Genomic DNA, 18,102 nt, shown 5'->3' with positions numbered 1-18,102 from the left:
TATGCGCTGGTAGAAGCAGCTTTGGTGTTGGGCGGGTTTGGGCCAGTGATTCAGACCTTTCTCCACTGAATCAGGGTGCACTTATCTTTAGTAGCACCTTGAGTTGCTTTAATTTCAGCCAAGAACGAAGAGGCTTGATGCCTTTTTAGCTCTTGCTTTCTGTGTTTTCTCTTAATTCTAAAATGAAGGGGCAGACTCCATTCCGACCCCTTAGGATGGAAGCCTGCCTTCTTCCATTATATATATATATATATATATATATATATATATATATATATATATATATATATATATATATATACATATACATATATATATATGTATATATATGTATATATATACGTATATATATTTAAATTAGTTTCAGGTGTACAAAACAATGTAATAGACATTTACACCGCTCACAGTGATAACCTCCCTCCCCCAATCTACTAGCCCTCTGACATCCTATACAGCTGTTACAGTTCCACGGACTCTATTCCCTATGCTGTACTGTGACCATATATGTATTAAATTATAGTTGACATTCACTGTTAGTCAGCTTCAGCCTCAGGTGTACAGCGCAGTGATCAGGCATCTACACTACACTCCATTGTCTTTTAACACTGTCCTTCCGGAAGATGCATCAGGTGTGAAATTCTGGCTGCCTCGGAGATCTCCAATTTTTGGTGCTGATCACGAAACAGCCACATAGTGCTAATTCCTATTATTACTCATTCAAAGGAAACTCCATTAGATAAAAATTTTCTTTTCTGGGGATATCTCCCAGGAGTTTCCTTTTCCTTTGCCCCCACCCCCACCCCTGACCCCAGCAGAAACCTGTTTTTTAATATATATTTTGTTTGAGTAGAAGCCTTTTGAAGGTGTTGATTCTATGTTGTAGCCCCAAACATGAAAGATGTCAAAACAGGGACTCTCAAAGTGGTTCTCAGGCCAGGAGCATTAGCGTCTCCTGGAGACTTGTAAGAAATGCAAATTCTCAGGCCCACCCAGACCTACTGAATCAGAAGCTCTAGGGGTGGGGGTCTAGTGATTTGTGTTTTAACAAGTCCATTTGGGGCGTCTGAGACCCCCTGCTTCAAAGCGTGCTTAAATAAGTGCTGGGGTTCATATTGTGGGCCTGCCTCACTGAACTTTTAGGCAGGGACTAAATACTTGAGAGACAGCTGTCCAGCAGGGTTACTTATTGTCACGAATGACATGAGAAAGGTATGCTTTTATGCTTTTTTGTATGTAGTGTTGTAGACAAAACTTTAACTTTTGGAGGCTGCTTTGGTTTTCTTTGTTGGTTATGACCAACAGTAGGAAATAGAATGCCATAAATCCTTGTTTCCAGGGTTACCTTCTTGCTACTGATAACAGGCAGGAAATTAAAACAATCTGTGATAGTGTTTTGTTCTTATTAGCCACAGATGGTAGCTTTCAGATATGTTGGAGCAAAACATAAATAAATATAGCAGGGAAACTTTGTTATTGAAGAAAAATGATTTGGCTAGGTCAAGTTTATAGGCTGGGTTCATTTTAATGAAATGGGATATAAGCAACACATTAGTGTTCCATTACCATACAAACTATTAAGTATGAAGGTCGCTAGTTTTGTTCTTTTTGGTTTAATTTTGAGTGTGTAAAACATTTACATGATTTCAAAGTCAAAACTACATAACAAATGATATTCAAAGGTGTCTCACTTCTATCCCTATCTTTTCTCCCCTGTTCTCTTTATGGATAATCATTTTTATTAGCTTTTTGATTTATTCTTTCAGTGTTTCTTTTTGAAGATAACCACATGTATGTACTGTGTTTCCCCGAAAATAAGACCTAACTGGAAAATAAGCCCTAGAATGATTTTTCAGGATGACCTCTTCTGAACATAAGCCCTAATGCATCTTTTGGAGCAAAAATTAATATAAGACCCGGTTTTATTTTCGGGGAAACATGGTCTGTATACGTTCATATCTCCCCCTTTCTTTACACCAAAGGTTGTATATTATACTACAGGTTTTTAAAATTTTATTTTCAAAAGTTAGTTCTATTAAGATATAACTTAAATTCAATAAAATTCACCAACTTTATGTGTGCAGTTTGAGTTTTGACAAACACATACGGTTGTATAGCCACCAGTGCAATGAAGACACAGACTGTTTTCATCACCCAAAAAAGGTTCTTTTGTAGCCAGTCCTCTCTCACACACCTTTCTGGTTCCTGGTAAACCATCTGTCTGCTTGCTATCACTATATTTACCTTTCCTGGGATCTCATACGTAGTTATTTTGTGTGTGGCTTCTTTCACTTAGTATAATTCTTTGGAGGATTCAGCCATCTTAGTACATGTAGTAGTAGTTATTCCATTTTATTGCTAGGTAGTGATCTATTAAACAATACGTCCTAGTTGATGGACATTGTCCTATTGCTTTCTTTCTTTTTTTACTTTTTAATTTTGATATAATTTTAGGCTCACAGAATAATTACAAAGATAGTACAGAGAGTTTCTATATACTCTTTCCCAGCTTCCTCTGTTATCAATACTTAAAAAGCTAATATTGGTACAATGCTATTACCTAAACTACAGACTTTAGTTTTTTCAGTGGATTTAGTTGTCATGTTTCTATAGTCTTCTCTAATCTGTGATAGCTCCTCAGTCTTTCCATGTTTTTTTTAAAGAGTACTTACGTGTTTCCCTGAAAATAAGACCTAGCTGGACAATCAGCTCTAATGCATCTTTTGGAGCAAAAATTAATATAAGACCCGGTATTATATTATATTATATTATATTATATTATATTATATTATACTCAGTCTTATATAAGACCCGGTCTTATAGTAAAATATTATATTATAGTAATATTATAGTAAATATATTATAGTAAAATAAGACCGGGTCTTGTATTAATTTTTGCTCCAAAAGACGCATTAGAGCTGATTGTCCGGCTAGGTCTTATTTTGGGGGAAACACAGTACTTAGATATTGTGTAGGATGTTGCTCAGTCTTTCTGGTGATGAGGCTGCAGTTACCAATTTTTGGGAAGAATACCACAGAGGTGATGTGCCCTTCTCATATTCTATCTGGAGCCGCACAGTATCAAATATGTCTTATTACTGGTGGCGTTACCTTTGATTACTTGCATAAGGGAATGTCTGCCAGGTTAGCCCATTGTAAAATTACTATTTTTTCCTTATCTATAGTCTGTCTCTTAGAAGCACATTATTACCTTTGAAATTCTGATGTACATTAGTGTGCATGGGACACATAATTTAGCAACTCCCTCAATCATAATTATAATAACTGCCACTTATTTCACCTGCATAATTCTAAACATAAGTGGATTATCTCATTAATCCTCAGGATACCCTGTGAAGTAGGTACTTTTCTCATTTCCATTATATAGCCGAGAAGACTGAGACACAAAGTGCCTTGCCCAAGGTCCAACAGCTAGTTAGTGATGGAACCGAGTGCTAATTTAGCCTAACTCAAGGGCCAGCTTTTAACACAGGCCATATGATTATTGTCAGAGCTTACAATGGGATGTTCTTATTCTTTGCCGGAGAAAACAAATAACTGCTTCCTACATTTCACTGTTTTCTTTTGCTCTTTCTTTAAGGAATATTTTTGGTTTAATTTTTCTTTCAGGAGATTCCTTGCCTGGCTAAGATTTTAGTAAGCAGTTCCTTGCAATAATGTTATATTAAAATCTTGGAGAAATGTAGGATACTCTGGAGAGTGCTAAGGATCTATTTTTGGACTTCTTTCAGAAATATGACTGAAGATTAGAGCAGAGAATTCAGAATAGAAGACTGCTTTTGGAGGAGTGTTTACTTAAAGAAGGGCACTGAGCCTTCTCGCTGTATTTTATCAGCCTCCTAACAGGGGTGTCATGTGTGTGTGTGTATCTAAACCCCATATGTTTACTTTTTGTTGACTACACTGATGACTTTTCTACTACACAGTCAAACGTGTCTCAGAATAGCCTGACTCAGGGGATGATAACTGTAGTTAAATTATGACTCAATCTCTGGGAGCCTCTATTCTAGTAGCAGTGGAGCCACTGAAGGTCAGGCTGTGTGGGTGGGCGTTTGCACGCCTTCCCTGTGGCTGACTCACTCCACAGTCTGCCTTTCTGAGGGGAAGAGCTGGAGGTGGGTGCCAAGCTCTATTCATCTTTTCCTTTCTCTGTCTCATCATACTTTGTAGATTGGGTATCCCAATTCCTTGAAATAATACAGCTAGGTGCTTTGATTCTATCTAGTTGGCCAAGCTATCCAGATATCAGTGCAGTTTTTTAAAAATAAAGCTTTTTTATTTCTAAATGCCGTATGCCTGTCCACACATGTTGGAGTCCACTGGTTAAACAAGACACTGCTTATCACCCAAAGCCAACCTGGGCAGGCATACACATAAAAACTGTGGCATTTATTTCCTTAAGAAGGGAGGAAGGCAACTGTTTAGAATAAGGCTGACACTTGCATACAATAACTAGAAACTTTATGAGAGTAGAAAATTATTTGGAGGTTGATAACAGAGGTGAAGTTTACATGTGTCTGGATCTGGCCTCAGGAGTCAGAGGGCTAAGAATTTTTTTTTTTTCTCAGATATGGTTTTCTACACATCCATCATAGAGGAAGTGTTAGGTACAAGAAAATGTAAGGAAGAAAGTGAAAACATTCCATTTTTATCAACAGAAATAGCCACTCTTTTGTGTTGCATACTCTCTCTTCCTCTCCATTTCCCTCTCATGCTGCAAATACATTCATAATCCTGCCTTTTTTTTTTTTTATGTAATACTATAGCATAAGGATTCCATCCCCCCATCATTTAAAGGTGGGAGAAAATTTGGTGGGAGAAAAATAGCTAGTTTTAATTTGCATTCCCTTAATATTTTAGTCAGAATTAACATTCTTTCTGTCATTTTATATTTACCCATAGAGATTGTTAGTTTTTCTACTCTGTATCTTTGTGTAAATTTGGAAATGTTACTAAAGCAAGCCTCTGATTTCAGATGTCCTAAATGATGCTATATTTGATGAAGATCATGATGAGATGGTGATTGTGAAGGACATAGATATGTTTTCCATGTGTGAACATCATCTAGTTCCATTTATTGGAAAGGTAAGGTTTTTCTCTGTTGCTTCCTAACAATTTAAAAAGCACAATGAAAAATTTTAAATTAGGATAATTATATTCAAATTGTTACCTAATTTTTAATATTCCTGATATTTAGAATTATACATAAACATTTCTGTCAACCTGACTAATAGCTTGAAGTTAACAAAAACAAAGTAGCAGAAGGCGCTCAGGGCAAGCATTTCATTGAAAATATGTGAATAGGTTAAAATAATGAGATTAAGGTTTTCTCTTTTTCTCTACCGTGTTTCTCCAAAAATAAGACCTAGTTGGGCAATCAGCTCTAATGCATCTTTTGGAGCAAAAATTAATATAAGACCCGGAATTATATTATATTATATTATGTTATATTATACCCAGTCTTATATAATACTCGGTCTTATAGTATAGTAAAATAAGACTGGGTCTTATATTAATTTTTACTCCAAAAGACGTATTAGAGCTGATTGTTCGGCTAGGTCTTATTTTCGGGGAAACACGGTAGGAAAAATGAATCTAATGTATGCAAACTAGATAATGTTATCCAGCTTGTTGGTGTTAAACATACCTTTGAGAATGTGTGGGTTTAGGACCAAGAGTTGTCCGTTTTCTCCCCCTCCCCCCACATTATAATTTTATTTTATTTTGACTTTTTATTAATAATTTTCAAATAGTAGATTTATGACATAGTGTTATGACTACCTATATACCCAGCACCTGAAATGTGTTAACATTTGCTTTACATATTTTTTTGTTAAAGTATTTCATTTTTAAATATTTTATAGAAGTGAAACATAGAAAAGACACAAATCATACAGGTATTCCTTACTACCTTATAAATCAAGAACTAGAACATTATTAGTAGCCTGGAAGCTCACCTTGTGGCTCTTCCTAATCCTAACCCATCTGTTGTCCCCACAGGTAGATTAGTTGTGCTTGTTTTTCAACTACAGTCATCTGCTGCACAAGGACTTTTTGGTTAATTAAGGCTCACATAAGATTATAATGGGGCTGAGACATTCCTTTCACTTAGTGATACCTTATCTCTAGAAGCTCTTATCCATGCAGAAGGCAATGACTTAAGTCTGCTTAACAACCTTCCCCATGTCACTGTGCTTTTCCTGGTCACCTACCTGACTGATTCCCCGACCCCTAACATCTTTTGTCTTCAGCTGAAGATGATATTTAAGGTGATAGCTTCGGCCATTTTGCTGAGCTACTCTGCTTTCCTGGGTCTCTCCATGTATACAGAAAATAGGCATGTTATTAAACTTTTGTTTTTCTCCTGTCAATCTGTCTTTTATTATAGGGATGTCTCAGCCAAGAACCCAGACGGATAAAGGAAAAACTTATTTTTCCTCCCCTTCAGAGAAATAGGCTATAGCTAATAGCCTAGGTGTGTCGTAGACGATACCATCTAGGTTTGTGTAAATGTACTCTGATGTTCACATAACAACATTGCCTAATGATGCATTTTTCAGAATGCATCCCCTTTGTTAAGCAGCACAGACTATATACAAATGGAAAGAATCAACAGCATGTACTCTGTGTCTGGCTTCTTTTGCTCCACATTGTAAGTCATAGTGCTTTGTTTATTTTCATTGCTATATATTAATATTATTCCACTGTACATGCATACTATAATTAATTCATCTATTCTGTTCTTGGTGGACATTTGTGTTGTTTTTCTTTCTTTGTGTGTGTGTGTGTGTGTTTGTTTTGCTATTACAAACAATATTGTGTCAACTGAGCACAAAGAGTCTTTAACTAGAAATAAATGATAAAAATCTATTCAAGGGTCTTAGAGTTTGCAAACTGGAAACACAGCCAGGGAAAAACCCAGAACTTCTGTTCTGAAGAAGAAAGAAAAGTTCAGAATTCTTACTCAGAGTAAAAGTCATATCTTTGAATTTTTAGTCCTAAATTCTTAGCTCTTGGATTTGTCCAGGACAGTTACCAGTCAGATGTCAGTCTGGATAATGAACCAGGGTTCCAGGAAGTACGATCACATCCTGAGTTCTTTAGGGGGTAGTCAGAAGGTTGTTTGTAGGCTTGATGTATGCCTGGGCATTGACGCACAGTGAACTGGTGTATACCTAGGTATTGATGCATGACTGGAGAGTTCAAAATTTTAAGTGCCCAGGCTCGTTAAGATGAGAAAAAGAATTGTTTCCTCATGCCTTCGTAATCATAACCTTTATAATGTTAATAACTTAGCAACTTGGTTAAAATGACTCCGTTTTGTATTTTCCCTATTTTCACTCTTCCCTCAACTGCTGCCAGCATTCTTTTGGTACACATATGCATGCATTTCTATTAGGAATGTACTTACAAGTGGAATTGCAGGGTCATAGGTTGTACTCTTGCTTATTTATTAGTGTTGTACCTATTTACACTTCACATACTTTCATATGAGTCCCAGTCATTTCCTATCCTTGCCAACAGTTGGCACTTTAAGTCTTTTTAAGTTTAGTATTCTGATGTGTGTGTAGTGGTTTCTCTCTCTTTTAAAAATCACTTATTATAGAAAATATTAAACATATACAGGATAGAAAGACTAGTATTATAAAGTTCTGTGTTCCCGTCAACCAACTTCAACAGTTATCAGTAAAGGACCAATCTTGTTATACATAGGGGACGTTCCCACTGGACTATTTTGAAGCAAATCCTATATGTTATATTATTTTTTCCATAATATCTTATAATATGGCTCTCTAAAATATAAAGATTTTTTTAGAAACATAAGTTCAATTTGATTATCAACCTAAAAAGTTAGCAGTAAAATTTTCAACATACTTGTATAATATAGAGTATGTATCGACAGCATGACTTTTTATCACGAATTGTTAATACATATCTATAAAACAATATTTTCATGCTTATCCATGGTAGCACTACCATAAACAAAATTAACAGTAATTCCTAAATAGCATCTAATAACTAACCCATATTTACATTTTTCCAGTAGTGTCAACTGTCTTACTGTTGATTTAAACAAGAATCCAACATAGCATCAGGAATTTGCATTTCCACTCTCAGCACTTGAGAGATTCCAAGGATTGGGGGAGCTGTGAATCAGGAATTGTGGATGAAGACCAAATATATAGTATTTATTATAATTTGCAATAGCTCATCAATATATCCTGTTACCTTCTGCTATGATCACCTTTGTGTTTGTGTTCTAGCTAACTCTGTTTTTAAATATATTATTCAGTGGCGATTTCCTGAAATGGACATTTAAATGACTTAAATGGATCTTTAGGAGGACCAAAAATAGTATAATGAATACACAAATGATAACTCTGCTTATAGGTATAAAAATTTCAGGTGGTACAGAAGGCCTTGGTTCTATGGTAATGTTTTAACTCTAATTTTTCTTTGAAATACCTAATGTTCAGGTGCTACTTTTCTTTGTTCTTCTGCCAGCCAGGAAGAAGATGAGTTGGTATTCTCAAACTCCCCAAGCATAGCGCTAGTAGATGAAAAAATCACTAATTACTGCTAGATCAATTATTCAAGTGCACAGTAAATATTAGCTGAACATACAACAAATGCTGACAAACCATGATGCAAATGAGTGTACTTTTATATTAGCTTAATTGATTGCTCACAAATGACCATTTACTTTATTAGCCTTTTTGGAGAACTATGCATTATGTTTTCTTATACTTAATACATCGCTCAAAGAGAGGTAACATTTACATATTAGATATTAATCAGCACCTATTAAGATTATAGAAATGCTTTTGCCTTATAGTAGGTTCTATAAGAACCTCGGATCCAGGTTCTTGTGGAGTCACATTTGTATCAGTGTCCTTTTTCTCCTGTGAGGAAGATGGCTCCCTCCAGTAGCTTAGAAATGGGGCTGCCATGCACAGCAAAGGACATGGAGCCCCTCTTTCTGTGCAGCAGGACTCCACAACAGGGTGGAACTTTTAAGGCCACAGTGATGTGTGGAATGGCCATATTTATAGTTACAGTTTCAACCATTTAAAGGAGGCGTTCAAAAAATAAATAAGTAAATAAAATAAAGGAGGCTTTCCTGGCTACCTTTCAATATTGCTACAGGATAATTTGCACTTTCTTCTTGAGACTGTTTCCCCTCAGTAGAGGACAGACTTTAAGAATTGTTATTGTTATTAACAATAACTATATTGTTAATATAGTTATTAACGTCACCAGGAAATACGGTGACTATACTTCACATTTGTTATTTTATTAAGTCATTATTGTATATTTTCCGTTTTACTGCATTTATGTAATTTTTAAATGCTTATATGAGTGCTTCATTTTTCTAAGTCTTAAATCTTCTAGATGTCTTAAAGATATATTTTCATTGTGTTGAATTACATAATAAGTATCCTGTATTTCCTTATTTTGTCACAAGGAAGCACTGTTTTTTCACTTAGCTCATGATTTCTGTCTCTTTTCTGAAGGTTCATATCGGTTATCTTCCTAATAAGCAAGTCCTTGGCCTCAGCAAACTTGCGAGGTAAGTATGACCATGTGATGAATAGGAAAACAGGTTTATAGAATCTGCCCCTACATGGTGAGAATCTCATCGGGCTTTCTTTCTTGACCAGTGTGGATCTCACGTGGACGACACATTGCAACTTAAACTTGATAGTCTCTGAGACAGACTTTGAGGAATTACAGGACCTGAAACACAAACGCCCTTTTCCTCTCACTCCCCAATTGCCTACCCTCCTCCCCCACCTCCCACCCCTCTTCCTCTTCCATTTGAAGTCTGAGCTCACACCTTTCTCTGGAGAGCCTTCCCTGGTCCCTGGCTGGAGAGGACCCGAGGGTGCAATCAGTCCGGCCCCTTTCCGTTAAGGGTGGTTTAGCTAAAAGTGAGGGGTGGGAGAGGAAACCCGGGCAAGAGTCTAACTGCACTGCACTGTTTTCAGATTTTAATCAAACCACTGTTTGGAGCCTCCGTCCTGCCTCCTGCATACCTCCAAGCATCTCTCCGTCAGTTCACTTCTGGTTTCTTTACCTCTGCAGACCCAAGACTGTGTCTCCCTTGGCTTTCTCAGCTCTCTTCCAAGACAATGCTTACTCTCACCCTTTTCTCTCCTTTCTACTAGAGTTTTCTTTTCCATTCTTTATCCTGCGGGTTCATGCCTTTTAAAAAGTTCCTTTGCAACCATCCTTATTTGTGTTTTACGAAGGAGTGGTGATATACAAGCATGGTAATCTATGTTTAACTGGAAGTCAACCTGAGAGTCAGTGTTCATATATCTCTGATAGGCCTAGTGACCAATATTTTAATGCCCCTAAATATCTTCTTTTGTAATTTTTTTGTATAGAGTCGGTGAGTCCTGGGGAAATAATGGGAGGTGTGTGTGTGTGTGTGTGTGTGTGTGTGTGTGTGTTGAGAAGTTAAGAATAAAATGAAGGAATAGGTAATGAATAGAAAGTGCCAACCCTGACCCCTCTTTAAAATAAACCAAGCTAAGTTTGGATAACTTGATTGACGTTATAATGATCACATCAAAATTGAAGTAAATGAATCTGTGACCAACTGACTATCCTGTGACTCTGATGTGTTCCTGTTTCTTCTCCACTTAGACTCTGGGATTCACCACAATCCTGCAATGGTGGTCCAGATCGTTTTCAATTCTGTGTTGGAATCTGTAGAAACCATCCAGCAGTCTGTTAGCTGCTTTCCACAGCTGTTCTTTTTACTTTTGTTTTCACTTCCACTTTCTCACTCATTTCCTCTAGGGATTAAGGAGAAAGTAAGTAGAAGAAAAAAATTTAACATCCCTCGTTTCTGACCTTATTCCTGGTCAGCACTCTTGCCACCAGAAAGGATGTTATTATATCATACCTGTAATTGCTTCACTGCATTAAAGCTCTTAACACAAATCCAGAAACATCTTGCCACCTTTCAGTGCTCTGTACCCAGTGGCAGTGCCGAGGGGAGGCTGAAAAGGGTATCGGTGGTGATGGGGGAAATCAATGCTGTTGTAATTTCTATTGCCAACCCTACACCTTTCCCATATAGAAATTCTGGTACTGCCGATGCCTGTAATAGATTGTCCATGTGTGAAAGGTGTGTAGTAGATAGCTTTCATATTATAAGAATGCTTGGCAGACCACATTAAGCCTGGGTCTTAAGGTAAAGAGCCTTCTCTATAAGACCATACTATGTAGACCATGGTTAACACTTAATGAAAATGGATTCTAGAGTAATCCAGTGAGATCTTGGAGTACATGGTAACTTGGGGGTAGAAGGGGATAATCTTTAGCTATTTCCTTTCCTAGGGAAAGGAAAAGATCCCCCAAAATTAAGCTTTTGTGAAACAATACAAAAGAGTTGATTATTAGCCTGAGGATTTGTCCTTACACTAATAGGATTGAAAATTAAGAAAAACATGGAACAACACTAAGCCAAAGAACTGAGTGTGTTACTTTCAGATATTTTGTAAAAAATTTGAACAAAGCGTCCATTAAATAGGGAAGAAGACTAAGATTTTATCCAACTGCTTACTCCCTATAAGAACTAATAATATTTAGGGCATGAAGCTAAAGCAAACTTAATGTCTTTGGAAAACTTCACCGTTCATTTTAATCTTGTGTGTGAAGTTTGTTATATGCTTGCCTTTAAACGAATGACCTTTCAGTGCCACAGAAGTCAAATATCAAACAGTAAAGCCTTAAGTAACAAGAAAATGCCAGAAGTGAGTTCATCTGGTTTAACTCTAATAGAATTCTAGAGTAAACTCAGTTTGAATAGAAATTCCTTTTGTTGCTGAAAATCCATTGAACATATATTCGTTTTCTTGCCTTAGAATAATTGAGTGAACATAATTAAATCTTGACTTTCGAATGTAGTGCCTTGGGTAGCCCTGGTTAATCTATTTATTAAGAACCTACTGTGAAAGGGTACTGTGCTAGAGAGAAGTAGGATAGAGCTGCTGTCCTAAGGAGGGCAAGAGTATGAGACAACAGGTGCCACAGAAATGCCTGTTTTGGAGCACTCAGTTCAGAGGAGCCCAGATGGCTGTGGCCTGGCGGGGACGAAGACAGCCAGAGGTGGAGGGCTGAGCAGAATTCTAAATGGAAGAGAAGTTCCTCTAGGTGTAGTGAACACATGAGCAAAGGCAAATAGGAGAGCAGGAGCAAGGCATATTCCAGTGGATAGGGAGTGGATTTGATTGACAGAAATGTAATTTAGGCAGGAGTGAAGGAGAGTTAAAAAAGTAGGGTGGGCATCAGATTACAAAGTGAACATTCTTTTTTTCTCTTTCTCAATTATGAAAGTAACACACTTACCAGTTACATTTAAATACAAATAAGTGAGAAAAGGGAAAGCTTTTCTCTCCTATTTCCATTCCCCAGAGTTAAAACTCGATATTTCTTTCACTATCCTTCTGGAAAATTTCTGTGCAAACACAAACATACAGCTCTTAAAAACTAGCAAAACAAAACAAAATAAAACAAAACAAAAAATCATACCCTACATTCTGTACAACTTTTTTTTTTTTTCAATTTAAAATACATTGAAATCCCTTGGACATGTTTTCGTCCAGAAAGTCCTAGTTCCTTTTAATAGCCACATAGTATTTCTTTGATTGATTAATATAATTTATTTAACCAGTCTTTGATATAAATAAATATAGTCTACAGTTTGATGCTGTTGTCAAGAAAGGAAAATAATGCTTTGGTGAACATATTTTTATGTATTTGCCTACTTTGAGTCTACCTGTAAGATAAATTACTAGAGTAAAATTGCTGGGTTAAGGGTAGCTGAATTTTTGATATTACCAAATTGCTCTCCAAAAAAGATTATACCAATTTATACTCTAATTATAGATAAAGGGTGTGTGTTCCTCCACGCTTTTGCCAACACTGGGTTTCATCACCCTTTTCAATCTTTGCGAAACTGGTAAGTGAAACATGGTACCTATTGTTTTAATTTGCATTTCTTTAATAGAGTGAGATCGAATCTTTTCAGAAACTTCCTCACTTAGCCTTTGCTAATTTTTCCATTGGGTTGCGTGCTTTTTTATTACTGATTTGTATGAGCTCTGTGAATGTTAAAGCAGTTAGGTCAGGTGCTCCAAATAAGTGTTCCAGGCTTGTCATTTGTCTTTTGATTTTGTTTTATAGTATTATTTTTTTAAAGAAGTTAAAAATGTTTATGTAGTCATAAACTCATGTTTTCTGGGTTATTTTTATATTTAAATCTTTGTTCCATTTGGAATGTATTTTGGGGCAAGGAGTGAGCGGGAATCCATCCATTGCTGTTACATGCTCACTGACCTCCTGCCGTACCCCTTCTTCCCTCCTGTTCCCATGCTGCCTTCTCGCTATCCTTGCTACTACTCTGTTGGGTGTTTCTTATGTTCCTCCTGGATTATAGGTTACATTCCTAACTCCTCTTTGCCTCTAATCTCTTAGAGTCCTTAAATCTGCTCTCATGTGTGCTAGGATGTTCTTTCTAAAGTGTGGATTTGATGCTGCTGCTCCTTCATAGCTCCCTATAGCTTTTAAGGTAAAGTCAGACCCCTCACTCTAGCTGACAAGTCCCACAGTGATCCAGCTCCATCTCCTGCTGCACGTTTTCTCCTTGCTTTAGCCACACCTGCGTATTTGTAGCCGGGTGTCAAGTCAAGCTTGTCAAGTCAAGTCATGTGAGGGTATCAGAAATACTCTTAAGATTTGCAAGGGTTAAATTATACGGTCCATTCGTTCTTCCTGCAAAGGTGTCACCAGATTACTTTCCTAGTTGCCAGTGGAGGAAGAAGAGGAAACAAAGAATAATGCAAGAGAGAAAAGAGAGGACCTAGCACAGAGGTTGTATGACCAGTAAGTGAGCTATTTAAGTAAGATGTCCATTGGGTTACATCCAGTACCCAACTATGTCCCATTTATTTTTAAAAAATCATAAAAGTTCAAAATAAAATCAAGACAAAATTTATCAAAGGGGACAAAGAGGGTCTTCTTATTTTCACGAAATTTCATGATAAAAGTGGTCATGAATCCTTTTGTGTCAAATGGGTTCAAAATAGAAAACAGGAACTAGCTGAAATGCATAAAGAAGCTGACAAACCTGAAAGAAGTGGGTGGGAACACTACCTCTCAATCTTTGATTGAGACGGATAAAAAACATATACAAAGCAGAGTAGTAGAATTTTGGCCAGAAGGCAAGCATAAACTTTTAAAAAATTTGAACATGTGATTGTGTAACAAGAAAATTAGAAATTAATACAAAGTTAGTTTTAAAACCAGTTATTTAGAGGCTGAAGTTCTTTTAAATTCCTTTGACATGATAGAAAGCCATAATGATGTAAACATTGTATACCAATGTATAAAATCCGAAGTACAAACTATATTTTGGAATTAATACCAATCCTCCTCAAACTCTTCCAAAAAGTAGAAGAGGAGGGAACACTTACAAACTCATTTTTCAAGACCAGCATTACTCTGATATCAAATCAGACAAGGATCCTACAAGAAAAGAAAATTATAATCCAATATCCCTGATGAATATACATGCAAAAATTCTCAACAAAATATTAAGCCAAATTCAACAATACATTAGAAAGATTATATGCCACAATCAATTGGGATTTATTTCAGGGATGCAAAGATGGTTCAACATTGGCAAGTCAGTCAGTGTGATACACCACATTAACAAAATGAATAAAATTCATATGATCATTGCAATAGATGTAGACAAGCATTTGAAAAATGCAACATCATTCATGATAAAAAAAACTCGCTCAAAACGGATTGAAGACTTGAACATTAAGACCCGATACCATAAAACTCCTAGAAGAAAGCTTAGAGGTAAGCTCCTTGACATGGTCTTTTGGAGATTTTTTTGGATTTGACACCAAAAGCAAAGGCAACAGAAGCAAAAATAAACATGGAGGATTACATCAAACTAAAAACTTGTGCACAGCAAGGGATACCATCAGCAAAATGAAAACACAACCTACAGAATTGCAGAAAATATTCTCAAATCATATATCTGACAAGGGTTAATGTCTAGAATATATAAAGAACTCATACAACTCAATAGCAAAGAAGCAAACAATCCAACTAAAAAATGGGGAGAGAAACTGAATAGACATTTCTCGAAAGAAAATATACAAATGGCCAATACGTACATGAAAAGGTGCTCAGCATTACTAATCATCAGAGAAATGCAAATGAAAACCATAATGAAATATCACCTCACACCTGTTAGAATGGCTAAAAGAGACAAGAGATGATTAAGTGTTGGGTAAGGCTGTGGAGAGAAGGGAACCCTTGTGCACTGTTTATAAATGTAATGTAAATGAAATGAAATGTTAATTGGTGCAGCCACTATAGAAAACAGGATGGAGATTCCTCAAAAAATTAAAATAGAACTTCCATATGATTCCGCAATCCCACTTCTGGGTGTATATACAAAGGAAATGAAGACCGGATATTGAAGAGATATCTGTACTCCCAAGTTCATTGTTCTCAATTTCTCTCTCTCTCTCTCTCTCTCTCTCTCTCTCTCTCTCTCTCTCTCTCTCTCTCTCTCTCACACACACACACGCATATACACACACACAATATATGAGGTGATGGCTGTGTTAATTAACTAGATGGGGGAATCCTTTCACAATGTATATGTACATCAAATCACCATGATGTACACTTTAAGTATCTTACAATTTTTATGTCAATTATACCTCAAAGCTGACATTTTTAAAAAGCACTTTGGAGTTAAATTTATAGCCACAAATGCTTTAATTATTACATAAGAAATACTGACAACAAATAAACTAAGAATTTAATATTTGTTTAAAAAAAAGAATTATAAAGCAAACTTAATGGAACAAACAGGAAAGAAAGAAGACAAAATAAAAAAAATTAATTTAGAGAACTCAAAAAGAATAGAAAGCATAAATCCAAATGTTGAAAATCTTGTATCATAGATTGCTTGGAAGTCAGATTGAGAGAATAAATACTTGTATCTTGGAATGAGAAGTTATGTAACTAAAATATGCTTCAAAAACTTTGAACATTTAAGAATAAGTTTTTTAAAAAAACAAAGATGGAGAGAGAAGGGAATAAATCAAGAGTTAGAAAATCTTGATAAACTAGTAACCTTTAGAAAAAGTCAAATTAATGTTGGGGGTGGGGTGGGAGTGGAAGGGGCTGGACCCAGTCAATTTAATAGGCATTCTTTCAAACATCCAAATAACCACTAATTCCCATGTGGTATAAATAATTCAAGAGCATAGGAAAACTTGAAAAGCTCTGTAATCAATTTGATGAAGCTGCCCATCCCTGATAACAAAGCCTGATAAAATTAGCATTTAAAAAATTATATACTAATCTCACTTATGAATGTAGTTGTAAATATCACACACACCAACACAGTGCCAAAAAATGTATACACATTTTAAGAGAGGAAAAACTATTAAAATTGTAATACTCAATATACACCAATAACAAAAGATGAATACAAGTCATATGTATACTTTTTTTGGCACCCCTGGTATATATACTTTAGCAGGCTATAAGTACTGTTTTCATCATGACCCAGGGAGGTCTATTCAAAAAATGCAAAATGGTTTAGATTGAAATTGAGAACTACTGACTCTGGGAGTATGGTAAACAAGACTAATGATATCCCTCTTGGTATAACATACTAAGATATAATGTATATAAACATGTCACACACTGGGTGAAATATGAGGCAATTCCGGTGAGAATCCACAGGAATTAGCCAGCATTGGAGTCGAAGTCAGGGTTCTGTTCTTCCTAATCTACTCCAAATTCAGGGAGATACTTAACCTATTAGTCTTATTCTGGGGAGGGCAGGAAAAAGAGTCAATAGACATGTGTTTACAGGGGTTTGGGGTCAGAATTCACATGACCTGTGTGGTCCTCAAAAAAACTCCAGCAAACAATTTGATTTAAAATGTCACCAACGAGGTAACCTTCTAATACCTAGCAGAAACAAGCACACATTCTCTGATGCACTTTTATGCAGGCTTCAAAGAATTCCCACAAATGATGTTCCAAGGAGCATGAGTTCACCAAAAGTAAAAGAAAACAGCCACTATGGGTCAGAGTCAGCTGAAACATGGTTAATGAGGACAGTTTCTGGAGTTAACAGATACAGAATATACAGCAAGCATGTTAGAAAATAAGAGTACTGAAAGCTTGACAAAGGAGTAATTAGCCAGGCAGATTGGAAAAAAGTACCAATATAACTTCTTAAAAAAGAGTGATAATTGAATCCAAAGCCCAAATACCCTCATATTAAATAGCCGTTTAGGCACAGCTGAAAGTAATCAGTGAACTGGAAGAAAGATCTGAAGAAATTGCACAGAAAGCAGCACAGAGAGACATGTGGAAAATATGAATGAGAATATAAGAGACCTGGAAGACTGAAAACGTCCAATATGCCCTTAATTAAAATTCTGGGAGGTGACAGAGGCAATGGAGTAGGTGCAATATTAGAGAAGATAATTGCTGAAAATGTTTTGAGAGCATATGCAAAATATCAGTCTTCAGATTCAGGAAGTCTAATAAATCCCAAAAAGGAATAATGAAATTAAATTCCCACCTAGAAGTAATATGGAAAACTGTAGAGTACACATACTAAAAAATCATCAAAACAGCCACAGAGAACAATATTACCTACAAGGTAACAGCAATTAGACTGACAAGTGGCAATATTGAAAGGCAGATAAAAATCAGTGTCTAACTGATATTTATAAAATTTTTTTCCAACAAATACCTCTCAACAAATTATCTTCAAGAATGAGAGCAATACATACATGCATACATGCATATATATATATATATATTTTAATATATATATATATTTACATATATATATATATATATACACATATATATATATATATTTAATTCAGGGAAGCCATATGAATTTTTTCAATGCTGAGAAGACAGAAATTCAACATTTACTTCTTAACTGAAAACAATGAAGAATAAACGAGGAATAAGAAATAAACTCTCTGTATAGGGACCCTGTTC

The 18,102-nt window shown here is 35.9% G+C and overlaps 1 protein-coding gene across 1 annotated transcript in view; it reads left to right on the top strand.

Annotated features, from left to right (window-relative positions):
- Positions 1-18,102, top strand: part of GCH1 (GTP cyclohydrolase 1) — a 38,514-nt gene that overhangs the window by 14,919 nt on the left and 5,493 nt on the right. The window contains exons 2-3 of the mRNA XM_081048333.1: positions 4,994-5,103; positions 9,534-9,589. Coding sequence (XP_080904459.1) covers positions 4,994-5,103; positions 9,534-9,589 — 166 coding nt within the window. The remainder of the gene's footprint in view (positions 1-4,993; positions 5,104-9,533; positions 9,590-18,102) is intronic.

Source organism: Rhinolophus hipposideros (assembly GCF_964194185.1).
Source record: "Rhinolophus hipposideros genome assembly, chromosome: 5".
NCBI classification, from domain to species: domain Eukaryota; kingdom Metazoa; phylum Chordata; class Mammalia; order Chiroptera; family Rhinolophidae; genus Rhinolophus; species Rhinolophus hipposideros.
Note: the sequence above shows the minus strand (reverse complement) of the source record. Positions and strands in the feature narration are given on the sequence as shown.